The sequence below is a fragment of the Oncorhynchus keta genome, chromosome 18 (assembly GCF_023373465.1).
Source record: "Oncorhynchus keta strain PuntledgeMale-10-30-2019 chromosome 18, Oket_V2, whole genome shotgun sequence".
NCBI classification, from domain to species: domain Eukaryota; kingdom Metazoa; phylum Chordata; class Actinopteri; order Salmoniformes; family Salmonidae; genus Oncorhynchus; species Oncorhynchus keta.
In genome coordinates, this window is record NC_068438.1 from 5,072,553 (window position 1) to 5,099,811 (window position 27,259).

Genomic DNA, 27,259 nt, shown 5'->3' on the forward strand with positions numbered 1-27,259 from the left:
CAGACAAGTAGACGCAGACAAACTGACAGACAGACAGACAGGCAGAAGGTGAGGCAGACACACAGGGAGACCGACAGAAACATACAGGCAGGCAGAAGCAGGCAGGCACAGACAGACAGACAAGTAGACGCAGAACTGCAAGACCATTGTGTGGAGGTCAAAAATGATTCGGGGTCAATTAACCCTTCAAAACCGCCCCTATTACCCCCAATTAAAGTCACTTCCTGTAATTGTGTAATTGCAGGAAGCTGAAATTCAATGTAAGGCCTCCTGGGGACACTCTTTAACAATGCCCTGAGTTAGTATGTTTGATTTGTATAGTTCCAGCCCAAGCAGCAGAACCATCAGGGAGCAATACCCACTGGGAACAGACTTCAGTTCAATGTCTAGTTTTGATTAACATTTGGTTGAGTTGTCAACTAATGTGAATTCAACAAAACATTTCATTGTATTTAGGTTCTCTCTGTAATTCCCACCACCTGGACCAAGTGACAGCTAGCGAGAAAGATTTTTATTTTTAAAAACCTTTATTTCACTAGGCAAGTCAGTTAAGAACAAATTCTAATTCTAGGAACAGTGGGTTAACTGCCTGTTCAGGGGCAGAACAACAGATATGCACCTTGTCAGCTCGGAGATATGAACTTGCAACTTTTCGGTTACTAATCCAACGCTCTAACCACTAGGCTACCCTGCCTCCACAAGAAAGAGATGGAGGACTTGAAGAGAGAGAATGCAGGTAAGAGGCTTTTATAGTGTGATAGTGTGTCACAGTGTTGATGACAACTAATTCTACCAGAAACAGAAACATTTTCACAAACTGTGCATCTATCATTTCCAGAAGTGGTTGGTGACAATCTATTTATCTCCTCATCTATTATCATCTGAGAGTCACATGATGCTACATGTGTTTTTTTGCATTTTTCTTATAGAAGTCGGAAACCATTTGTGAATGTATCTTTCAAAGTGTAGCAGCCTTAGGCTCTTTAGGTCAACAATATGAATGCTGTGTTGTTTGGGAGCACTGGTTGGAATCTCAGGTACGCCGTGACAAACGTGGATCACATTACAGTAACACAGTGTATTGTATGCTCGATGGTACTGTACAGTGTACAGTGCAGTTGAAATACTGTGGAGTTCACAGACCATCTGAGGATGTCATTTGCGAAGGTGGGACCTTTCACTGATGATACCACTATGGTCTTCACCAAAGTCATCACAAACATCAACAATGATGTTAACAAGCTCAGTTACAGGTACTATTAACACATGTATGTACACATCATATCCAAAGAGTCCAATGTCACTAAGAGGCTGTCTCTGAGAGAATGCCAGTGACATTGTTGATCCCTCCATGCAATTCCTCTGATGCAGGTACCTTCACAGCACCAGTAAGAGGATTGTAAATGACATTGCCGAAGTCAAGGATCGGCAGGATGGTCAGGTTTACGAGGGTATGTTTGGCAGCATGAGTGAAGGAGGCTTTGTTGCGAAATAGGAAGCCGATGCTAGATTTAGTTCTGGATTGGAGATGCATAATGTGAGTCTGGAAGGAGAGTTTACAGTCTAACCAGACACCCAGGTACTTGTAGTTGTCCACGTATTCTAAGTCAGAACCGTCCAGAGTAGTGATGCTAGTCGGGCGGGAGGGTGCGGGCAGCAATCGGTTGAAGAGCATGCATTGAGTTTTACTAGCATTTAAAAGCAGTTGGAGGCCACAGAAGGAGTATATATATGGCATTGAAGCTCGGTAGGAGGTTTGTTAGTACAGTGTCCAAAGAAGGGCCAGATGTATACAGAATCGTGTCGTCTGCGTAGAGGTGGATCAGAGAATCACCAGCAGCAAGAGCAACATCATTGATATACACAGAGACAAGAAAATGTTCTAATGTTCTTGATCTGATTTTAATAGCTAGTATTTCGATGACCATAAAGAATAGATAAATATGGTGACAGCAGACACCCTTGTTTAACTCCTCATGTCAATTCAAAACTCTCTGAGAAGTAGCCGAGAGACCTTTACATGGCTATCAGAACGTCACGCCAGGGTAAGCCTAAACAACACATAGCCCTTATTTTAAGTGTTTCTAAAATCCCCTCTGGGAAAAATGAAAGATATCATTATCCTGTTTGACCACTAGGTTTAATGGGTATTACGACACCACTGTGGGGCGGCAGCGTAGCCTAGTGGTTAGAGTGTTGGACTAGTAACCGGAAGGTTGCGAGTTCAAACCCCCGAGCTGACAAGGTACAAATCTGTCGTTCTGCCTCCTGGACAGGCAGTTAACCCACTGTTCCCAGGCCGTCATTGAAAATAAGAATATGTTCTTAACTAACTTGACTGGTTAAATAAAGGTTAAAAAAAATAATAATAATAATAATTCAAATAGGCAAAATATGTGCATTGATTGAAACATAACACAGATAGGCCTATGCTGTAGTTTAAGACCATCTGCTCTACAATTTGCTCACTGTACACAATTCGAAACAACACTGTACATAACTCCTGAAGATCTAAATGCATATTCCCAGGGTCACAACTTCCACAACTTTTTTACAGACACATTCTGAAATTGCACCCCTCCAGTGTTATGTCATACAAAGCAGGGCACGTGTGTGCTTTAGGACCATGCGGATGCCTCCAAGCGGGTTGGCTGTTTAGAATGTTTATTCGACAGGATTTAAAAATAATAATAATAATGACCCCCCACCCACCTACTTCGAAAAAGAAAATCGCACCCCTGCACATTCCCACATGGGAATGAAAACTGATATGAAACTGATTTTCGTTCAAATACTTGGCGGCATGGATGTTTCACTGGTAAAACTTGAATTTTTATTCACGATTGACAGTGAGAAATGTTTAGGAAGGTTTAGCACAAAAATGTGTGCATAATGTAGAGGCCACCTGCGCGGGTGATACGGATTATTAGCTCTGGGGAAAGGTTTCCAGGGTAGCGGAAAGGGCAGTTACCTTCAGAACCAAAGCCTCTGCCGTTATATAACATCTCAATTATCATCTGAGAGAGCTGATGAAACGACAACGGTACAGACATAGCCTTACACGTCTTAGTGCCAATTGCACACTTATCATGAAGTAGTACCCATCTACGTAGGCTACAACATGAAGTATAACGTAATGATTCATGCCACAGGAGCGGGCACAGGTCAATGTCACCTCAGTTGTTGTAAGGAATTTACAACAAAAACCTGTGTCTGAATTTACACAGCCAAATGTTTTTGGCAGAAATGAATTTCCGACCATAATGTTATTGAACATGCAATTTTACTGTTAAAACAGAAGCGCGTGCCTGTATTTTCACCTCGAGATCGCGCACGAAGAGGGCGTAGTTAGAGGAGGTGTTGGGGGGCAACATTTGTGCAAGAGGGAGGGCAGGGAGAGGTTCTGCAAACGGAAGGGGATGAACAGGAAGAGCAAGGGCCGTGCACACATAGGAGGGGGGACTGCAGCCTGTGTGGATTTTTCTAAATGTATTTATGCACCTCGTCTCCGTTCCGCCTATGTTAATGATTTGTGTTAGCTATGTAAATGTCCCTTTAGTTTATTGGCGCCACCGTCAGCTCTTCCTTCTACCTCAACAGTAAGCGTATTATCAAGCTATCTTGACTGGATCCAGCCTGCCACTGAACTTCCCGTCACTGAGAAGAACGCAGACGGAGAGATCGAGCAGCTGAATAGGGAATATAGGGGTTGTCAATGAGAATACAGGTCAATCTACACGAAGACCAGACGGGTAGACAAATCGATATCATTGTCTTCTTTTAGTCGACGAGACGGGTCTCGACTGGCTTGCTTACCAACAACCTGCGCTGTATTCCTTGCTTGAGCACCAAGCTGCAGTTTGCCCCACTGTCGTCGAGGCTCGATACAACCACTGGTGGGGGGGTTTAAATGGGATCCTCGTTTCAATAGAACTCCCTTCTCCCACCCCCCGACGGACCTTCGCTCGAATCCGACTCGGGCGCTGTCTTCCCAGGGGGGTGCCGGTTTTTGCTCAGTCTGACTGGGGAAGGAGGGCGGCCCCCCCCCCCAGCATTGACTGTCGCTCTGGCCGACCCTAGTGGAGCCTAATATGGCAGGAAATCTGAAGAAAGGCGGAGGACTGATCGGGATGATGAAGGACGCGTTTCAGCCCCATCACCACCTCCATTCCCATCACCAACCTGGGGCCGTGGACAAAAAGACGGTGGAGAAATGCTGGAAACTAATGGACAAGGTGGGTGACTAGCAGTCGGAGAATATCTATCTAGCTACAGTACCCAGCTGATGATCAGTGGCCCAGGAAGTTAGCTTAGCTAACTTTAGCTAATTTGCTTCCTCGCTAACGAGACAGTTTCTAGCCAGCTAGATAAAAAAAAGTTAGCTAGGGGTACACCGACCAGCACGGCTACGCCGAATAGTAGAGAAGGTGGTAGCTAGCTAACGTTAATGATCTATAATATATTGTATTCATCTGTAGAATATGTAGATGGCTGAAGGTAGCTAGAACTTAGCTTGGTTGTAACTAGTTAGTTTAATGCTGGTGTCTGGATTGCGAGCTACATTGGCCAGCTACCTAGGCAACTAGCTAGCCAATTAACATTAGTTAGCAACATTGACCAATATAATCTCGTGTGCATGGGGATGGTGACTCAATCATCATCCCAGATTAGGGTCATGAAAATAGTAGCTAGCTGAGTACTAGCTAGCTGAGCAAAGTTAGGCTTGGGTTTTGATCACCCACCGAGCTATATTTTACTGTTTAGAACAAGATCCATCCCATCGACAAAGTTGTTCAATAAGGTTGTAAAATGTGATATTTAGGTAGCTAAATGAGATTTGAATCTGTCAATTGTATGATCAGATATGAAACACAATCATTGTCTAAACAATGTGCCAACAATCTAACTGCCCGAGTCCAACACTTAGCTGTGGCCCCTGAAATCCAGAGTAAATGTGCAGCAATGAAATTAATACATGTGAGCATAATAAAGAATTAGCTACATTTACAGCATCACTTCTTTGAAAAATGTAGCTGGCTGACCCCTAGTTTCCTGTGTAATTCACACTGAATTATCACAGTGATTCAGAGGACAAGACAGCCTTTTATGTTTGTTTCTCTAGGGGTAGTCTACACATGTCATTCTTTTCTCTTATCCGTAAGAACCCAAGCCCCTGAAGATTGTCATAATGGCACTTTTTGGGGGGGGCAATTTGCATTTCTTTCCACCAGACAAGCACATCTGCATTGACTCATTATGAAGAAGAGGTCACTTCACACAAACAGAAAAACAGAAGTGACACTGCAATGTCAGTTCTCCTTTTCTGTTTCAGAAAGTAGCCTGGGCTTCCCAATCGGTGGCACAATGTCTGGTCTTTATGAGGCCGAGTTGAGGAAGAGGTGTGTGTGTGTGTGTTTCCACAAGACCTTTGAAATACAGGAGTTTGTCCACGGTGGAGGTTTTGTTGAAAGGAAAACCACGGTGGAACCTGCGATATGTGATCTTTGGCCTGCTGATTTTAGCAGACTGTTACCCAGTATCAACAGGTCTCTGTCAAATAGTGTGTGAGTGCTTCAAGGCATCAGGTTTAACCAATGATTAAAGCTGGTCTTCAGACGGTTAGGCTCCATGCACAAGTTCGCCTATCTGCACATTCAAATATCATGAGGACAACCCAAACAACAGTGCATGCTTGTCATAGATCTCCCTAAGAACGTCAAAGTTCAGCAAAAGTGTTTGAATAGAGTATAAGTGGCCTTTAGGGTTATTATAGGCTTATTACTCTTCCCATGTTGATTGGGTGTCTCTCTCTCTCTCTCTGAATTAAATGACAATTTAAGGGGCTTTATTGGCACGGGAAACAGTCGATTATTTTAGTGGTTTTATCATAGCTGGAACGTGCAGTCATGGGTTACGTCCCAAATTGACTCCTATGTGGTGCTGATCAAAAGTAGTGGGCTATATAGAGAATAGGGTGTCATTTGGGATGTACCAATGATCTAGAACACAGTGGTGTAGAGCTAGGGGAGGTCAGCTCAGCCCTGCAGTATGAGGGGGGTTGGTTCTCTCCCAGTCTCCAATCCTGAGGTTAGTGAGAGAGCAGAGTAGGGGAATAAGGCAATCTCCTCTTCGTTTTTGGTTCGGTCCAGGCCACCACGACTGGATGTGTATGCGTCTGTGCACGTTTAGCCGAGGGCTTATCTGCTCTCTGACAGGACTCATATTCTTGGGTTGGAAGCGCAGGGTGTACTGTGACCCCCTCTGTCTGACGTCAGCAGTGCTGCTGTCAACCAACCCCCCCCATTCTCAGCTGGCTACACTCAACACATAGATGGATACAGAGATAAGCATGCTATCTCTCTCTCTGTTATTGGCATGGGTAACTTTTATGTTAACATTTCCAAAGAGAAGTAGACAAATAACAAAAGTGAAGTGAACAGTAGTTCCAAAATAATATTCCATATTACTTCAATGTACAGTGTTGTAACAATGTGCAAATAGTTAAAGTACAAAAGGAAAAATAAATAAACATAAATATAGGTTGTATTTACAATAGTGATGCACGATATGACATTTGTGGCCGATATCCAATCTTTTCCTGGCCCCCCAAAAAACGATACCGATAACCGATATTTAACATTTTTGCAGCCTTTTAAGCATTCTAGTACAGTTAAATAGTTAACACGCACACATGGACGCAGCGGTCTAAGGCAAGAGGCGTCTCAGTGCAAGAGGCGTCGCTACAGTCCCTGGTTCGAATCCAGGCTGTATCACATCCAGCCGTGATTGGGAGTCCCATAGGGCGGCGCACAATTGGCCGGGCGTCGTCCGGGGTAGGCCGTTATTGTAAATATGAATTTGTTCTTAACTGACTTGCCTAGTTAAATAAAGGTTACACACACACACACACACACTGACCAAAAATACATTTTTTGGGCGTTGTATGTATGTCCCCATTACCAGTAAAACAATCATATTCTTCCTTCACTTACTTGCTGTGCTGTTTCGTTGTTCATTTGTTCAGTCGTTTCGTTCTCAACCAGGAAATCATCATACATGTCAAGCAGTGAAGTTTCAGCTCTCTCTGTCTGTGGCTTCTCTTCCTCGGTGCGCACTGTCACTGTCCGTTTCCATATTGTTCAGCTGTGTAGGTAACATTTCACGTAAACCCTGTTTCTTGTCTGCCTCGAGGTAGCGGTCCTTGTACATAGCATCAAGCATGGTGGCGACACAGTAAAGAGAATGCCACCGAATCGCTTTGCTGAGCAGGCGTTTCAATGCCATGACCAGGGGTATCATGTCTGCTTCAGGCACGGTTGATGCGCTTAATCCTCGAGTCAGTTGTTCGGCTGGAGCTAGCTAGTGTGTTCATGTTTTCAAATGCCATTGAAATGGCAGCGGTATGACATTTGATCATACATTTGGCAGGAGATTAGCAAGTGCAGCAGTTTCCACCTCATTTTGTGGGCTGTGTGCACATAGCCTGTCTTCTCTTGAGAGCCTGGTCTGCTTATGGCGGCCTTTCTCAATAGCAAGGCTATGCTCACTCAGTCTGTACATAGTCAAAGCTTTCGTTAAGTTTCAGAGAGCTGTAGAATATGAGACGACTCTCTGTTTCGGGCCAAATGGCATTCTAGTTTGCTCTGTTTTTTTGTTAGTTGACACATTGGAAAGAATGATCTTTTTGTTTTCTCATGATTTGGTTGGGCCTAACTGTGTTGCTGTCTTGGGGCTCTGGGGGGTCTGATTTGTGTTTGAACAGAGGACTAGCTTGCTTAGGGGACTCTTCTCCACGTTCTGTCTGTAGGTGATGGCTTTGTTATGGAAGGTTTGGGAATCGCTTCCTTTTAGGTTGTTGTCGAATCTAACCACTCTTTTCTAGATTTGGGTCATTATCGTGTATCAGCCAAATTTGACTTTGCATGCATTATTTGGTGTTTTACGTTGTACACTGAGGATGTTTTTGCAGAATTCTGCATGCAGAGTCTCAATTTGGTGTTTGTCCTATTTTGTGAATTCTTGGTTGGTGAGCAGACACCAGACCCCACAACCATATAGGGCAATGGGTTCTATAACTGATTCAAGTATTTTTTTTTGTGCCAAATCCTAATTGGTATGTCAAATGTTATGTTCCTTTTGATGGCATAGACGGCCCTTCTTGTTTAGGCCAAGCTATGTACAGTTTTTTGTGTGCTTTAGGGCAATGGTGTCTAGATGGAATTTGTATTTGTGGTCCTGGCGACTGGATCTTTTTTAGAACACCATTATTTTTTGTCTTACTGAGATTTACTGTCAGGGCCCAGGTCTGGCAGAATCTTTGCAGAAGATCTAGGTGCTTCTGTAGGCCCTTCTTTGTTGGTGACACAAGCACCAGATCATTAGCAAACAGTAGACATTTGACTTCAGATTCTAGTAGGGTGAGGCTGGGTGCTGCAGACTTGTTCTAGTGCCCTCGCCAATTTGTTGAGATATATGTTGAAGAGAGTGGGGCTTAAGGTGCATCCCTGTCTCACCTCATGGCTCTCTCATGTGGAAAGAGATGTTTTTTGCCAATTTTAACCTCACACTTGTTTGTGTACATGGATTTGATAACGTTGTATGTTTTTCACACAAACCACTTTCCATCATTTGTATAGCAGACCCTCATGTTAAATTGAGTCTCAGGCTTTTTTAAAATCAACCAAGCATGAGAAGATTTTGCCTTTGTTTTGGTTTGTTTGTTTGTCAATTAGGGTTTGCAGGGTGAAATTCATGGTCTGTCGTATGGTAATTTGGTAAAAATCCCATTTGAATTGTACCCGCAAAACACCAGTGTCAACGTAACAGTGAAGAGGTGACTCCGGGATGCTGGCCTTCTAGGCAGAGTTGCAAAGAAAAGCCATATCTCAGACTGGCCAATAAAAAGACAAGATTAAGATGGGGGAAAAAACAGACACTGGACAGAGGAACTCTCACTCCCTTTTCTATTCTGGTTAGAGCCCATTTACGCTGTTCTTTGAAGGGAGTAGTACACAGCGTTGTACGAGAAGTGATGGTTGCTGATAATGGTCCTCTGTACGCCTATGTAGATATTCCATAATAAATGTGCCATTTCCAGCTACAATAGTCATTTACAACATTAATGATGTCTCCACTGTTTCTGATCAATTTGATGTTAATTTTAATGGACAAAAAAATGTGCTTTTTTTTCGAATATATATATATATATATATCACACACACTACATATAAGTACCAGTAAAATAAAGGATAGTTAGTAAGAATGGAATAATTTTGCACACAAAAAGTGCAATGCAATCTGTGAGTGTGTGTGTGTGAATTAAAGGGGGATTCCAGCCAAGTAGTCAGCATATTAGATGCAGTAGTTGGTGCACCTCTCCAATCTCTGATAGTTCTAGGTGTCTTTTGCCAGAGGTTACCTCAACATATGTAGCCTGATAATCTGAATGGTAAATGGTGTGGACTGCATCATGTGGTGCACTTCTCTGAAGAACTATGTTCTGCCTGACCCTAGAGTAGTGGTCAGTGCTGTGTTGTGATGGTCCGGGTCTAGTAGAGCTGTGTTGTGATGGGAGATTACTAGAAACCGTGGACAGATGGCAGCATTCGCACAAAACTGAAAGTGCGAACCACCACATTTAACCATGGCAAGGTGACTGGGAATATGGCGATCTCTGAACCAACTAATATTCATTTGGGGACAGGTCAAAAAGCATTAAACATATAAGGCAATTTAGCTAGCTAGCTTGCTGTTGCTAGCTAATTTGTCCACGGATATTCCGGTGACAATTAATCCACAGATAAAAGGGTGAAGGTTTCTAGTAATCTCTCCTTCTGGCTTCTTCTTTGGACTTTATATGGCGGATGGCAACGAACTTTAAGGTGCATTACAACTACCAAGTAGACTGGAGTTTGGACCATCTTTCAATCACCCATGTGGGTTTATGCTCCTAAAAAACATCGAGGAGAAGGGAGAAGTGGGATTTGCAGCGCATCAAGCATCACAAATAGAACCAAGTTCTATTTTAGCGCCTGGCTACGCAGACGCTCGTGAGCAGTGTGGTTGCAATGATTGAATAACATGTGCAAGACAGGTCAAAAGCTTTAGAACACCTACTCTATCAAGGGTTTTTCTTTATTTTCACAATTTTCTACATTTGTAGAAAAATAGTGAAGACATCAAAACCATGAAATAATACATATGGAATCATGTAGTAACCAAAAAAGTGTTAAACAAATCAAAATATATTTTATATTTGAGATTCTTCAAATAACCACACTTTGCCTTGATGACAGCTTTGCACACTCTTGGCTTTCTCTCAACCAGCTTCACTTGGAATGCTTTTCCAACAGTCTTGAAGGAATTCCCACATATGCTGAGCACTTGTTGGCTGCTTTTCCTTCACTCTGCTGTCCGACTCATCCCAAACCATCTCAATTTGGTTGAGGCTGGGTGATTGTTGAGGCCAGGTCATCTGATGCAGCAGTCCATCACTCTCCTTCACTCTCCTTCTTACACAGCCTGGAGGTGTGTTGGGTCAATGTCCTGTTGAAATACAAATGATAGTTCCACAAAGCCCAAACCAGATAGGGTGGCGTATCATTGCAGAATGCTGTGGTAGCCATGCTGGTTAAGTGTGCCTTGAATTCTATATAAATCACAGCCAGTGTCACCAGCAAAGCACCATAACACCACCTCCATGTTTTACGGTGGGAAATATACTTGCAGAGATTATCCGTTCACCCACACCGCGTCTCACAAAGACACGGCAGTTGGAACCAAATTGCAGAAATTTTGCCCATGAAGACTTGATTCACACAGTCTCCTCTGAACAGTTGATATGTCTTACTTGAACTCTGTGAAGCATTTGTTTGGGCTGCAATTTCTGAGGCTGGTAACTCTGAAGAACATATCCTCTGCAGCAGAGGTAACTCTGGGTCTTTCTTACCTGTGGTGGTCCTTATGAGAGCCAGTTTTATCATAGCGCTTGATGGTTTTTGCGACTGCACTTGAAGAAACTTTCAAAGTTCTTGACAGTTATCATATTGCCTGACCTTCATGTCTTAAAGTAATGATAAAATATTGTTTCTCTTTTCTTATTTGAGCTGTTCTTGCTATAATATGGCCTTGGTCTTTTACCAAATAGGGCTATCTTCTATATACCACCCCTATCTTGTCACAACACAACTGATTGGCTCAAATGCATTGTGAAGGAATGAAATGCCACAAATGAACTTTTAACAAGGCACAACTGTTAATTGAAATGCATTCCAGGTGACTACATCATGAAGCTGGTTGAGAGAGTGCCAAGAGTGTGCAAAGCTGTCATTAAGGCAAAGTGTGGCTATTTGAAGAATCTCAAATATAACATATATTTTGATTAGTTTTTTTGGTTACTACATGGTTTTGATGTCTTAGTATTTTCTACATTGTAGAATAATAGTTAACAATAAAGAAACTCTTGAATGAGTAGGTGTTATAAACTTTTGACCGGTAGTGTGTGTACATTTATTTTACAACATTCGTGCATGCTACACGAGCGGTGTGGTCAGCATGTCAGTCATGAGACGTATGTGGCAGGGTCTACAGACAATCACGGACTACAAAGGGAAAACCAGCCACATCCCAGACACTTAGGTCTTGCTTCTGGACAAGCTGAACACCTTCTTTGCCGCTTTGAGGATAACACAGTGTCACCGACATGGCCCGCTTACCATGGACTTTGGGCTCCTTCTCCTTGGCCGACACGAGTAACACATTTTAAGCCTGTTAACCATCGTAGGGCTGCCCGCCCCCCAAGCTACGTCCTCAGAGCATGCGCAGACCAGATGTCTGGAGTGTTTTATGGACGTATTCTTTATCCCAGTCTATTGTCCTCCCCTTGCTTCAGAAGACTGAAGCTGTTTTTCAATCTTAAGGCCATCAGATTATTAAACAGCCATCACTAGCCAGCTTCCACCAGGTTACGCAACCCTGCACCTTAGTGGCTGCTGCCCTATATACAGTGACTTAGAATCACTGCCCACTTCAATGTTTAAATAATGTTTATGTACTGCTTTACTCAACTCTTATATACAGTTGAAGTCAGAAGTTTACATACACTTAGGTTGGAGTCATTAACTCATTTTTCAACCACTCCACAAATTTCATGATAACAAACTATAGTTTTGCCAAGTCGGTTAGGACATCTACTTTGTGCATGACACACATCATTTTTCCAACAGTTGTTTAGACAGATTATTTCACTTATAATTCACTATCACAATTCCAGTACGTTAGAAGTTTACATACACTAAGTTGACTGTGCCTTTAAACAGCTTGGAAAGTACCAGAAAAGTATATCATGGCTTTAGAAGCTTCTGATAAGCCAATTGACATAATCTGAGTCAATTGTGGATTGTGGATGTATTTTAAGGCCTACCATCAAACTTCGGTCTTCTTGACATCATGGGAAAATCAAAAGAAATCAGCCAAGACCTCCACAAGTCTGCTTCATTCTTGGGCGCAATTTCCAAATGCCTGAAGGTACCACATTCATCTGTACAAACAATAGTGCGCAAGAATAAACACCATGGGACCACCAGCCGTCATACTGCTCAGGAAGGAGACGCATTCTGTCTCCTAGAGATGAACGTACTTTGGTGCAAATCAATCCCAGAACAACAGGGATTCAAGGCCGCTCAGCAAGGAAGAAGCTACTGCTCCAAAACTGCCATAAAAAAGCCAGACTACGGTCTGCAACTGCACATGGGGACAAAGATCGTACTTTTTTGGGAGAAATGTCCTCTGATCTGATGAAACAAAAATAGAGCTGTTTGGCCATAATGACCATTGTTGTGTTTGGAGGAAAAAGGGGGAGGCTTGCAAGCCGAAGAACACCATCCCAACCGTGAAGCACAGGGGTGGCGGCATCATGTTGTGGGGGTGCTTTGCTGCAGGAGGGACTGGTGCAATTCACAAAAAAATATAATTTTCCTGCTTCATAATGCTATGATTTTCCCATTGAAGCAAAATCTCAAGACATCAATCAGGAACCATTGCTTGGTTGCAAATGGGTTTTCCAAATGGACAATGACCCCAAGCACACTTCCACAGTTGTGGAAAATGGCGTAAGAACAACAAAGGCAATGTATTGGAGTGGCCATCACAAAGCCCAGACCTCATCCTGTAGAACATTTGTGGGCAGAAGTGAAAAAGCGTGTGCAAGCAAGGAGGCCTACAAACCTGACTCCGTTACACCAGCGTTGTCAGGACGAATGGGCCAAAATTCACCCAATTTATTGTGGGAAGCTTGTGGAATGCTACTTGAAACGTTTGACCCGAGTGAAACAATTTAAAGGCAATACACTCAATTAGCATTTGGTAGCATGTAAACGTCTGACCCACTGGGAATGTGATGAAAGAAATAAAAGCTGAAATAAATCATTCTCTCCTATTATTCTGACATTTCACATTCTTAATATATAGTGGTGATCCTAAGACGGCATTTTTACTTGGATTAAATGTCAGGAATTGTGAAAATTGAGTTTATTTGTATTTGGCTAAGCTGTAGGTGAACTTCTGACCTCAACTGTTTTTACTGTATTCTACTGTACTTTAGTCAATGCACTCCGACACTGCTCAGTCTAATATTTGATATATTTCTTAATATAATTATTTTACTTTTAAATGTGTTTTGTTTTGCTGTGAATCCTTTTTAGATACTACTGCACTGTTGGAGCTTGGAACACAAGCATTTCACTACACCCGCGATAACATCTGCTACATATGTTTGTGACCAATAAAATTTGATTTGCTTTTGACTGTCTGCAAGTTGAACATGAATGTAGCCAGTAAGTCTAGGTAGACACAGATTGTCTCTGTTTTTTGATCTGGCTTTTATACTATATACAAAGAAGAAGCTGACGGAAAAAGTAGATAGTGTAGTTTTGTGCCCATCTTCCTTGTTTCATTCTGATAACGCTACTCATTCATTGCAGAATGCCATGGCATGCGTGTTTGTGTTTATTGATTGTGTTTATGGTTGTGTCTCAGCTGCGTGCCATGCTTCGGTATATTATCTTTCACCAGATGTGTTCGTAGCTTGAGGGGATTGACAATGGGAAGTGCAAACCCACACACAGCTAAGATGCCAGCCTCCGACAAATACTTGTAAAAAAAAACAAGTACTGTCAGCCCCTTGCATCAACATCTGCTGTACAGTGCATTCAGAAAGTATTCAGACACCTTCACCTTTTCCACATTTTGTTATGTAAAAGACTTATTCTAAAAATGTATTAAATACATTTTTTGTTTTCATCCATCTACACACAATACCTCAATGACGAAGCAATTTTTTTTTATTTTTTATGTTTGCATATGTAAATAAGGTATCATTTTAAAAAATTAAATAAGTATTCAGTCCCCAATCGGGGGAGACGCGTCTTGGTCAGGGAGGTGACCAAGAACCCGATGGTCACTGTCACAGAACTCCAGAGTTCCTCTGTGGACATGGGAGAACTTTCCAGAAGGCCAACTATCTCTGGGGAGCTCCACCAGTCAGGCAGGCCTTTATGGTAGAGTGACCAGACGGAAGCCACTCTTCAGTAAAAGGCACATGACAGCCCGCTTGGAGTTTGCCAAAAGGCACCTAAAAAAACAAGATTCTCTGGTCTGATTGAACTCTTTGGCCCTGAATGCCAAGCCTGGAGGAAGCCAGGCACTGCTCATCACCTGGCCAATACTATCCCTACAGTGAAGCGTGGTGGTTGCATCGTCATGCTGTGGGGATGTTTTTCAGCGGCAGGGACTGGGAGAATAGTCAGGATCGAGGGAAAGGTGAACGGAGCAAGGTATGGAGAGAACCTTGATGAAAACCTGCTCAGACTGGGGCGAAGGTTCACCTTCCATACCCAAGAAGACTAGAGGCTGTAATCGCTTCTAAAGGCACTTCAACATATAGTACTGAATAAAGGGTCTGAATACTTCTGGAAATGTGATATTTCAGTTTAATACATTTGCAAACATTAAAAAAAAAAACTATTTTTGCTTTGGCATTATGGGGTATTGTGTGTAGATTTATGAAAACAATTTTTAAATCCATTTTAGAATAAGGCTGTAACGTAACAAAATGTGGAAAAAGTCAAGGGGTCTGAATACTTTCCAAACGCACTGTACAAGCCATGACATGATGATTCGTAAGAAAACAGGTCGTGTGTGTGTGTGTACATGCACGTGTGTGTGTGTGTCCTCTACTACCAGACCAACAGGAAGCTGTAAGCCTGAGATGAGTGTGTTTAATTTTCTTCGTTGTGTTGAATGCTTTAAAATAGACTCGCGTAGCAAACCCTGAATGTTACGATCTCAGCACTGATCTTTCCCTCGCTCTCCCATTCACTTTTACTAGATCTCCCTCTTCTCCGGAGAGGCTGATCTCTCTTCCCTTTTGTACCTCGTCTTTACTTGCCTTGATGCTCTGGCAACACACTGCTGCACAAATGTAATATTTGCTGGAGTATTTTACATTCACGCGAAAAGTGGTATGATAAATATTGTCCACGTCGTCACACTATCATAATGCCCATGTATTTGTCAAATGGTGTTCAGTGGTAGTTTCATTCGTGATTTTTGATGATCCCTTTTCACTGACTATTTTATGTGCAGATGTTCTGTTCGTGTATGTAGGCTAGTTTAAACACTGTAAACTCTTGAAGTTAGTTCAGTTAATGTTAGGCTATTTGTGAGGGTTGTGGTCAATTCACTTCCTGAATTGAAAAGATCTTCAAAGGAAAGCAATGTGCAACTTTCAATTCAAGAACTAGCATTTTTATTCACTTCCTGAATTGTATTAAAACAGAATGGATCCCAACCCTGTTATGCATTAGCGTGCTATTTAGTCTCTTCCTCCACGGTTGCCGGCTTATTATTTGTCTCGGTAAGCTGATTCATCATCTCCCCTAACGTGTCCTATCCTCTCCCTCCATCCAGGTGGTGCGACTGTGCCAGAACCCCAAGCTGGCCCTGAAGAACAGCCCACCTTACATCCTGGACCTGCTGCCAGACACCTACCAGCACCTTCGCACCATCTTGTCCCGCTACGAGGGAAAGATGGAGACGCTCGGCGACAACGAGTATTTCCGCGTCTTCATGGAGAACCTGACCAAGAAGACCAAGCAGACCATCAGCCTTTTCAAGGAGGGAAAGGAGCGCATGTACGAGGAGAACTCGCAGCCCAGGTGAGAGGATGACCTTTTTTGGAGATTGAGGTGGCAATGGAACTTGTTGTTGACGAAATATAGTTTATTTTCCTGTAATACTTAGGTACTTTTCTCGATCTCAAAATTGCCGTATCCTGATTTTTACGAGACATCATGAGACCAGAGACATCATGAGACCAGAGCTAAGCAGAGCTGTACGGCACTGGCCTTGGTTACACATCCACCATAGGTCCAGAAAACCGTGATTTGAAAGAACATGGTGAAAAGCAAGTATCTGAGCCAGTACGGTTTGGGATGGCACAATAGTAGGAGAAACAAATTCAGAGCCTTTGCAGACTATGTCTGAAGTGAAGTGTGGTGGGGGACTTTTTGTTGAACCCTTCCCAGTCATAGCATGCAGGTGTAGGGTTAGATCTCATCGGTGGGTATGTTTCTTCACCTAATCTTAAAATGGAGCAATTTAGGCTTGTACTGAGTAACAGCCAAAGAGAAGTGTGCTGTGGTTTTCACAAGTGAATGTTTGTGGTCGGGATGACGCTGATCTACTTGCCTGTGACTCTGTCTCTGTGTTCACAGCCTTTTCTCGGCAGTATCCCTCAGACTTGCAGGTTATAAGGAGCTAAAGAAACTGCAAAATGTAGTCATACACCTTTTTTCTTTTTCTTAATGATATCAACAAAAGTCAGTATATATGCAAAGGTATACATACATACAACTTACAGATGCACACAAACAATGACTACATCTCACACCCCCATCCCGAGTGCCTGCATTATTGTTTGCCAGTAGGCCTTAAATTGAATCAATTTAACTAACACCTTTTGTTATATATATATATGAAATTGTTCAACAAAATGCATTATAACGTCTTTTTAGATGACTGAGCTCATATTTTGCCACAGCCCTTGCTGTCCATCCATTCCCTTTATGATTGGTAGGTCAGGGGTCAGAGTAATCAAGCATCTCAGAGAAGGAATTGTATGCGAAGCCCATTAGCAAAGTTGAAACATTTTTGACTGCCATTAATAAATCCCGTCAGAAATGCAGGGGTGGGTGGGCTATTATATGTGGTCATTCATCTTTGCCAACGGCACCCTGTATAATTCCTACTCTGAGATGCTTGATAACTACAGCCCCAGGTTATACAGTTAAATAGGACGACAGACTAAGCTTGATTTGCACATATCTATCTTATTGCTGGCCTCTCCCAGCCCAATCGCAGGGGGAGCATGATTATGATGGCTTGAGTCAAGTATCAATAGCATATATTTTGTCCATAAACTGATACACCAATTAGACCCCTGAGCTCATTCAATCTCCAATCAACTCGAAACTCTCCCCTTTTTCTTTTTCCCAAAACTTTTTATGAAAACTGTGGTTAATTTCCTTCTTTTAATGCAATGAATCAGAGTAGCGATGACTCTGCCTGCCTGTAGTTTTTGCACGGCTTCTGTTTTTGTTTCGGACAACGGGTCTCCTTGTGCTGAAACTAAGGGAGAGGAGGCGCCGCTCACAAATTCATCTCTGTTCTGTCTTCCCTCTTAATTGAATTGGCATTGGGCCCATTTTTGAGCTGTCTTAACCACTCCTTTTGAGAAATACATGTACATCACTTCGTTACAGAGGGAGTGGGTTCTAGAGCCGGAGCTGGTAATTAACCGATGAAGCTCCCCCACACGGGGACCAGAGACTAAGAGCGCTATTATGCCTAGAGGGGAGGGCTCAAATGAGTAGGCTATTGCCCGGTAGTGTGTGGTTCGTAACATTTTTAGAAAATGGCTTTAGCCGAGTAACACTCCTCCCAGCTCTACGTTACCTTTTTAAGAAAATTATTTTAATTTTTTTTATAAGGTGCACATGTTTGCCTAAGTTGAAAAAAATGTAGGCGGACACAACACATTTAGGAGCACAATGGGAAATATTTGAGGTACTAAAGCTAAAGCTCCTAAATTGAAATTCCATGTTGCGCAGTTAAATATTTAGGGGCGTGTGCGATTTCAAATGGCCGCACTATAAAGCCCTACTTAACCACTCTTTCCTTCTGGACAGGATGGAGATGGTTGAAACCATTTGATACACTGTTAGCTTCAGACTCAACTGAAACAGTTTCCTGTATCGACATAATGTGAGCTATTCCCTTTCCTCTGGTTGTTAAAGATTGAGCACCATTTAGTGAAAAATGGTGGATGGTAGTTATGAATGATATGTGATGATTACATGGTCGTTTCTCCTCGGACCATTTGCAGTACAAAGAGCTATAGAGTGGGTGGATGTGGTGCTGAGATGCTATGCAGATTTCGCCACTATTACCCCCGCTAAATTTACTCTTCTTTTTATTTTAATTTTGGCGTCCAGCCCTCCATATTTAGATTTGAGCAGTACAAATCGTTTTTGCTTCTCTTGTACACAGACACAGAGCCCCCATAGGCTCCCGAGTGGCGCAGCGGTCTAAGGCACTGCATCTCAGTGCTAGAGGCATCACTACAGACCCTGGTTCGACCCCGCCCGGGTTTGGCTGGGCAGTCATTGTAAATTTTGTTCTTAACTGACTTGAATTTGTTGAATTTGTTCTTAACTGACTTGCCAAGTTAAATAAAAGGTTAAATTATTATTACATTTACATTACATTTAAGTCATTTAGCAGACGCTCTTATCCAGAGCGACTTACAAATTGGTGCATTCATCTTATGACATCCAGTGGAACAGCCACTTTACAATAGTGCATCTAAATATTTTAAGGGGGGTGAGAAGGATTACTTTATCCTATCCTAGGTATTCCTTAAAGAGGTGGGGTTTCAGGTGTCTCCGGAAGGTGGTGATTGACTCCGCAGTCGTGGCGTCGTGAGGGAGTGTGTTCCACCATTGGGGAGCCAGAGCAGCGAACAGTTTTGACTGGGCTGAGCGGGAACTGTACTTCCTCAGTGGTAGGGAGGCGAGCAGGCCAGAGGTGGATGAACGCAGTGCCCTTGTTTGGGTGTAGGGCCTGATCAGAGCCTGGAGGTACTGAGGTGCCGTTCCCCTCACAGCTCCGTAGGCAAGCACCATGGTCTTGTAGCGGATGCGAGCTTCAACTGGAAGCCAGTGGAGAGAGCGGAGGAGCGGGGTGACGTTGAACACCAGACTATTATATATATATATATATATTTTTTATTGTTCCCAGGAGTGTGAACTTTGCATTCAGTGTTCTGACTGTATTGCTGGTTGATTACCACAACCACAGTAGACTGAAAGCCCGGCCTTGTGCTAATTTGAGTTCCGCTTTTTGTGCGGCGGTGGTCTGACATGGGAGTCTAGCTGCAACGCTGCTGTGTGAGGGGGCGAGGTGTTGTCTGCGAGAAGGGACCTAATTATTAACAGTGACACAGTCACAAACTGTGTGCCCCACAGTTTCTTCCCGGTAGCCTGCGAGCTTCCTTTTCCTGTTTCTCACAGGTCAGCTAGTTCCATTTTCTAACCTGTTCAAAGAGGGAGAGGGGGAGGGTGCACAGCAAACACTAGCCTGTCTATAACCGCAAAGTCCAGGCTGAGTATGGAGTCGATGTGTGCAGAAAACAGGCACTTCCAACCTCCCCTATATCCAGATATCGTTCTGACCTCCCTGAGCTTTGCTGTTTGATCTGGCTTTCTTGACTAAGCCCATGACGATCGAGCCATCCTGACTGCTGGTGGTTAATATATCCTGAGGGGAGAGGAAGGACCTCAAATGGCATCCTACTCACTATAATCGTGCACTACCTTTAACCAGGGCCTATGCGGATTTAGTCAAAAGTATTGCACTATGTAGGGAATGGGGTGCCTTTTGGGATGCTGCCAAGAGGAGAGTAGTCCCGGTGTCTGTAGTCCGAGGCGCGGCTGTCATTTTAACTCCTGTCGCCGTTTTCATGTCCGCGGGCCGGTCCTCTCATCCTTCTTTCCCTCCACCGCCCATGATCCCGGCCGTGTTGGATTTGAACGTGTTCGGATCAACATAAGAGGAAGGACACTCCCTCTGCGTTCATGTGTCCCCCCGTCACAGCCTCCGGCTGCCTGTTGCAGCCTCCGCTGGTTACAGCTGAGGGTATTGCAGATGGTGACACCCCAGTGACGTTGGGAGAAGGATCTGCGTGGTTGGCCCTGGGCCTCCTACTTCTTCTTCCTCCCGTCTGCAGACACCCACACCGTCTCTATGCCGTCCTTTCTCTCTGCAGACCGAGGAAGAGCGAGCCTCTCATATCTTCTTGCACCTGGCAGTCTCAAGCCAGTCTGCAAGTGCCTCGGCGGCTCACACAACCCCTTTTGTTGTGTCCGTCTCTTCTAAAACCACCTTTACTCTGACATGTTCGATCTCTTCTCTAAATAAGACAAAGAAATTATTTGCAAATGGTTTATTTTGACAGCTTTTGAGAATGTTGACCAAACGGTTGTCATTACAGTATGTAGTTCCTATCTAAAGGAGCTTCTCTGCCTCCCATCCATGCTGCCGGACCTCTGTGGTATTCATGTCCCTTCCAGCATTAGTACCATGACCATCACTGTGTCTGCAAAGGGCACTTGTGCCAGTTGCTAAATTTGTCCCTCAAAGCTCTGGCCTAAGATAAAGTATGACTTCCCATTTTCTATAAATGTGTCTGACTAGACGGGCGGACAGCCTGCTGGTGAAACAATAGTTTCTCTCTCAGGAGCAGGCTATTGGCTTTGACTATCTCTCCCATCTTATCTGCTGGCAAAGGTCTATGTGAACGGATCAGCTCTAGCAATAGGGAAATGCACTGTCGGATAACAATATCATGCAAAAAGGATGTGTACATTTTTGGGGTGCTTGCAGAGAATGTGATATAGCCTGCATTTGCATAATGCATACTGTAGCGTCACTCATTGTCTGCTTATCTGTGTTTTGGGCTGCTGAATTTTACATATTATTTTCCACTTCATTCATTCATTCATTCATTCATACACCATTCATGCTTTTATATAACTGGTTCTGTCTGAAATGTGAGGCTATTTCATGATGGGTTCTGTAAGATCAGACAGAAGGTTTGCGGTTGGTTTCTGGCTGGTGATGTGACAAATGGGAAAACATTTTAACGTTTTCAATAAGACAAAAATCTGAAAATTCCAATACAGCTGTATTGCTTCCAGCAATGGTTTGTGTCCGAGTCCCTTTCAGAGAGTTACACGTTGCACCTGTACCTCAATTCCACCTCGCAAAGTTTGCATATCCTTAACTTAATCCTTAACTCATTTAACTTCTCAAAGTATTGCCGTACAGGGAGGGCTGACCCCATTTAGTCGACTGGTCTGTTGTTTGGTAGATAGGCTGTTGGTCGACCAAGATTTCTTTTTAAAATTGTAGAGCAGTCCAAGATATAAATATATATATATTTTATTGCGCATGAGACACCTGTCTCAGTTGACTAATCCATTGCGGACGCTGCGGTATGGCGCACCAGTATCACCAGTAGTACATTTACCGTTAATTCCCATAATTTCTCATCTATAATGCTTGTTTGGTTACGGTAATTTCTGTTAATGCATTAAATATATTTTGATGACAGTCTTTTACTGTTTTCATTGTCTCGGTGGACACATTTGCAGACCGCACAACCTAGGCTACACTAGTTTTAGTTAATTTCATTCCATTTAGGAGTTGTTAATTTATTCATTGACATATTATATATATATATATATATATATGTGTGTGTGTATATGTGTGTGTGTGTGTGTGTGTGTGTCAATGTAATTGTCTGTATCACTTCCAATCCCCCATATTTTTTTTTTGCAAATATATATATATATATATATATATATATACATACATGCATGCATGCATGCATATACATACACAAATACACACTTTAAAAAAAATATATTTTCCTTTTACTTTCTAACCCTACCATGACCCTCCCATAATCGAAGTAAACTACTGAACAACAACGCTTAGGCTTCTGCTTTCAAGCTTATACATACTATATAAATAGTTGTCATTGTCGTTTGTTTGAAGCGATCCTGTCAGTGTTGAGTAAAGACACGCACCACATTACACATAGATGTATGTCTGTGTGCAAATGTAGGCCTATAAATGTGCCCATTTGGGGATCTGATTAGTATTTCTGATTGTCTTAACTCACCACCACAGTGGAACTTCTCAGTCATTTTTTACTTCACCCCAAACAGCAAGTGAACAAAGTCTGTTTTTACACCCATTGAGAATGGTCCCTCAATGTAGCCTATTTGAAAAATCTTTCCAGCTCTCTTTTCGATAACCACTCAGCGTGGGGGGGAAATGGTGGAAATGTCATAAAAATAGGCCTACCTGATTTCTTCTTATTCCTTGCACAGTCTGTCCAGAATATTTTATACAATGTTGCAAATTTGCTAGAGCTACAGTAGCTAGGTCAGACCAAGTTAATAGTTGATACAATGTTTCAAGTTCTTTGCAGATAGGTCATGCCTAGCCAATGTGATTTATAGGATATTTATGTTTAAATCAGGATATTTTCTACCTCCAGGCTGCAATGTTTTTATTTATATATGCTATTTTTTACGTAGTTGGCAATGGCTATAGAAGTCATTTTTTAAAATCATTTTGATTAAACACATGATAATTTATTTTGAGATTCGAAGACTTTGTTACACTGAAAAAATATATAAATGTAAGGTGCTGGTCCCATGTTTCATGAGCTGAAATAAAAGATACCGGAAATGTCCATTTGCATAAAAAGCTTATTTCTCTCAAATATTGACAACAAATTTGTTTACATCCCTGTTCGTGAGCATTTCTCATTTGCCAAGATAATCAATCCGTCTGACAGGTGTGGCATGTCAAGAAGTTGATTAAACAGCATTGTCATTACACAGGTGCACCTTGTGCTGGGGGCAATAAAAGGCTACTCTAAAATGTGCGGTTTTGTCACACAACACAATACCATGGATGGCCCAAATTTTGAGTGAGCGTGCTGACTGACTGGCATGCTGACTGCAGGAAAGTCCACCACAGTTGTTGCCAAAGAATTTAATGTTTATTTCTCACCTGCGGGATTGTCTGAGGGGGTGCTGAGTGGTGCATTTCTGTCTGCAATAAAGCCCTTTTGTGGGGGAAAACTGATTCTGATTGGCTGCACCCATACCATGTGAAATCCATAGATTAGGGCCTAATTACTTTATTTCAATTGACTGATTTCCTTATTAACTCAGTAAAATCTTTGACATTTTTGCATGTTACATTTTAGATGTTTGTTTTCACAAAAAATGTGCATATAAAAATCATAACTGGCATGCAGATCGGTAGAAATGGTAAGATAAGTTGGCACTCCAAGTGGAAAAGGTTGCCGACCCCTGGTGTAGCCTGGGTTTTCCGTACATCGGCAAGATGGAACAGCTGCCTCTGGTAAGACGAGGGCTGACGGTCTGTGTCTATTTGTATCAAGGAATTATTGAGGTTTTGCTCACCTGAGGTAGAGTATCTCATGATAAGCTGTAGACCACACTATATTTAACTAGAGATTGCATCTATATTTCTCGTAGCTGTCTATTTACCAATGCAAACCGATGCTGGCACTAAAACCACACTCCATGAGCTGTTTAAGGCCATATGCAAACAAGAAAATGCTCATCCAGAGTTGGCACTCATAGTGGCCAGGGACTTTAATGCAGAAAAACTTAAATCAGTTTTACCTCATTTCTACCAACGATGGGAAAAAAACCCTAGACCACCTTTACTCCACACACAGAGACGCATACAAAGCTCTCCCTCGCCCTCCATTTGGCAAATCTGACCATAATTCTATCCTCCTGATTCCTGCTTACAAGCAAAAACTACCAGTGACTTGCTCAATACCAAAATGGTCAGATGACGCAGATGCTAAGCTACAGAACTGTTTTGCTAGCAGAGACTGGAATATGTTCCGGGATTCATCCGATGACATTGAGTACACCACATCAATCACTGGCTTCATCAATAAGTGCATCGATGACGTCGTCCCCACAGTACATCCCCATCCAGAAGCCATGCATTACAGGCAACGTCCGCACTGAGCTAAAGGGCAGAGCTGCTGCTTTCGAGGAGGCGGACTCTAACCCGTACGCTTATACGGAATCCTGCTATGACAATTTCTTGGCTTAGTGTCTTGCGGCTAGGATATTCTACACGCAACAGACCGAAGACTGAACACGTACTCGCATCATTAGATAAGAGAAAGACCAGGCGAACCAGCGCGAGGTGGCAGGTGGAAAGAAACGAGTGCATATGTCTTGGTAATCTGTATCTCGCAATGTCTTGCATGCCTCACAAATTCACCAAAGTAGCCTTAAGTTCGCCTCTTCCTCCTGGTTTTATTTAAATTACACAACTTTTCACAGGCCTTTATAGCCTATCGTCGAGTTAGGCGGCAATAACACGGAAAATCATATGATTTGTGATAACTGAGCCCTGATTTTACGGATTATTTTCAGTTACGGATTTTTCTCAACGTTAAGGATCCCAATTTCGTTTAACCGTTCACACTCCTATTTATGACTAACTTTCATATTCTTTATTGTTTCCCATGGAACTGAAACAGACGAGAGCCGTTGACTGTTTGAGTGCACCAGAAATGGTGCTCTATTCCCTAATTTAGGGCCATTTCGGACACACACTTTTTACTGACTGGCCTTCACACATCATGCCACATACAGGCCAAGCTGTTAGCGTTGCTGTGAATGGAAATGCAGTTAACACTTCCCGGGCTGACGTTTCAGATTGAGTTACACTGGCTTCCACATCACCCCTAACCTGACACACGGACGCACACAGGCACGTACACATATATGCACGCAAACAGAGGCAACACCGCATCATGTTTATTTATGGCGTTCTGCTGTCAGTTTCAAAATAATACAGATAATCTAGTCCTCACGAGATTATGAGGAACATTAGGCTATTTAACAGTATCCTATTTGGTCTGACAACACAGCAAATAGGCTATGCAAGTGTGGTAAAGGTTATTTAGACAGGAAATGGTAAGTCCAGGCATCGGTGGCATTCTCGAACACTGTTTCCTATCGGTGATCTGGTGCAAAGCCACTTCCGGAGAGTTCAATGTTATAATGTGAAGACTGTGATGAAAGGGGAACCCAGTTTTTCCATCTTGTGGCAGCAATGTTTTTTTTTCTTTTTTCTGTCGAAGTTTCAATATGAGTATTGTGGCGTGCTCTTGTTGCTGGGTGTTGAGGATCCTAGTTCACAGACTGATGGCTACATTGTATTGCGTTGAGAGAAGGCCTACCACCAGCCTTGCAAGATGTCAATTCCCCACCCCCACCCCTCCCCTAATGTCATGTAGGCCTAATGTGTGTAGTGCCCCAGCCACTGTCATTTAGTCCCCCAGACCGTCCGTCCAGTAATTGGCTTCAAGTGGTCCGCGGCTTTAACTTGCTCGCTTTCAAATCAAATGTATTTATATAGCCCTTCTTACATCAGCTGATATCTCAAACTGCTGTACCGAAACCCAGCCTAAAACCCCAAACAGCAAGCAATGCAGGTGTAGAAAGGCCAAAACCTAGGAAGAAACCTAGAGAGGAACCAGGCTATGAGGGGTGGCCAGTCCTTTTCTGGCTGTGCCAGGTGGAGATAACAGAACATTGCCAAGATGTTCAAATGTTCATAAATGACCAGCATGGTCAAATAATAATAATCACAGTAGTTGTCGAGGGTGCAGCAAGTCAGCACCTCAGGAGTAAATGTCAGTTGGCTTTTCATAGCCGATCATTAAGAGGATCTCTACCAATCCTGCTGTCTCTAGGGAGTTGAAAACTGCAGGTTTGGGACAGGTAGCACGTCCGGTGAACAGGTCAGGGCTCCATAGCCGCAGGCAGAACAGTTGAAACTGGAGCAGCAGCACGGCCAGGTGGACTGGGGACAGCAAGGAGTCATCATGCCAGGTAGTCCCGAGGCATGGTCCTAGGGCTCAGGTCCTCCGAGAGATGGAAAGAAAGAGAGAATTAGAGAGAGCATACTTAAATTCACACAGGACACCGGATAAGACAGGAGAAGTACTCTAGATATAACAAACTGACCCTAGCCCCCGACATAAACTACTGCAGCATAAATACTGGAGGCTGAGACAGGAGGGGTCAGGAGACACTGTGGCCCCATCCGACGATACCCCCGGACAGGGCCAAACAGGAAGGATATAACCCCACCCACTTTGCCAGAACACAGCCCCCACACCACTAGAGGGATATCTTCAACCGCCAACTTACCATCCTGAGACAAGTCCGAGTATAGCCCACAAATACCTCCGCCACGGCACAACCCAAGGGGGTGTGCCAACCCAGACAGGAAGACAACATCAGTGACTCAACCCACTCAAATGACGCACCCCTCCTAGGGACAGCATGAAAGAGCACCAGTAAGCCAGTGACTCAGCCCCTGTAATAGGGTTAGAGGCAGAGAATCCCAGTGGAGAGAGGGGAACCGGCCAGGCAGAGACAGCAAGGGCGGTTCGTTGCTCCAGAGCCTTTCCATTCACCTTCACACTCCTGGGCCAGACTACACTCAATCATATGACCCACTGAAGAGTCTTCAGTAAAGACTTAAAGGTTGAGACAGAGTCTGCATCTCTCACATGAGTAAGCAGACCATTCCAGAAAAATGGAGCTCTATAGGAGAAAGCCCTGCCTCCAGCTGTTTGCTTAGAAATTCTAGGGACAATTAGGAGGCCTGGGTCTTGTGACCGTAGTGTACGTGTAGGTATGTACGGCAGGACCAAATCATAAATATAGGTAGGAGCAAGCCCATGTAATGCTTTATAGGTTAGCAGTAAAACCTTGAAATCAGCCCTTGCCTTTTAACAGGAAGCCAGTGTAGGGAGGCTAGCACTGGAGCAACATGATCCAATTTTTGGGTTCAAGTCAGGATTCTTGCAGCCATATTTAGCACTAACTGAAGTTTATTTGGTGCTTTTTCCGGGTAGCCGGAAAGTAATGCATTGCAGTAGTCTAACCTAGAAGTAACAAAAGCATGGATTCATTTTTCTGCATCATTTTTTGGACAGAAAGTTTCTGATTTTTGCAATGTTACCTAGATGGAAAGGCTGTTCTTGAAA

General features: G+C 43.1%; 1 protein-coding gene across 1 annotated transcript in view; it reads left to right on the plus strand.

Moving 5' to 3' along the window:
- Nucleotides 1-3,458: 3,458 nt before the first annotated feature.
- Nucleotides 3,459-27,259, plus strand: part of cbl (Cbl proto-oncogene, E3 ubiquitin protein ligase) — a 53,144-nt gene continuing 29,343 nt past the window's right edge. The window contains exons 1-2 of the mRNA XM_052467213.1: nucleotides 3,459-4,235; nucleotides 15,967-16,214. Coding sequence (XP_052323173.1) covers nucleotides 4,092-4,235; nucleotides 15,967-16,214 — 392 coding nt within the window. The 5' untranslated portion in view covers nucleotides 3,459-4,091. The remainder of the gene's footprint in view (nucleotides 4,236-15,966; nucleotides 16,215-27,259) is intronic.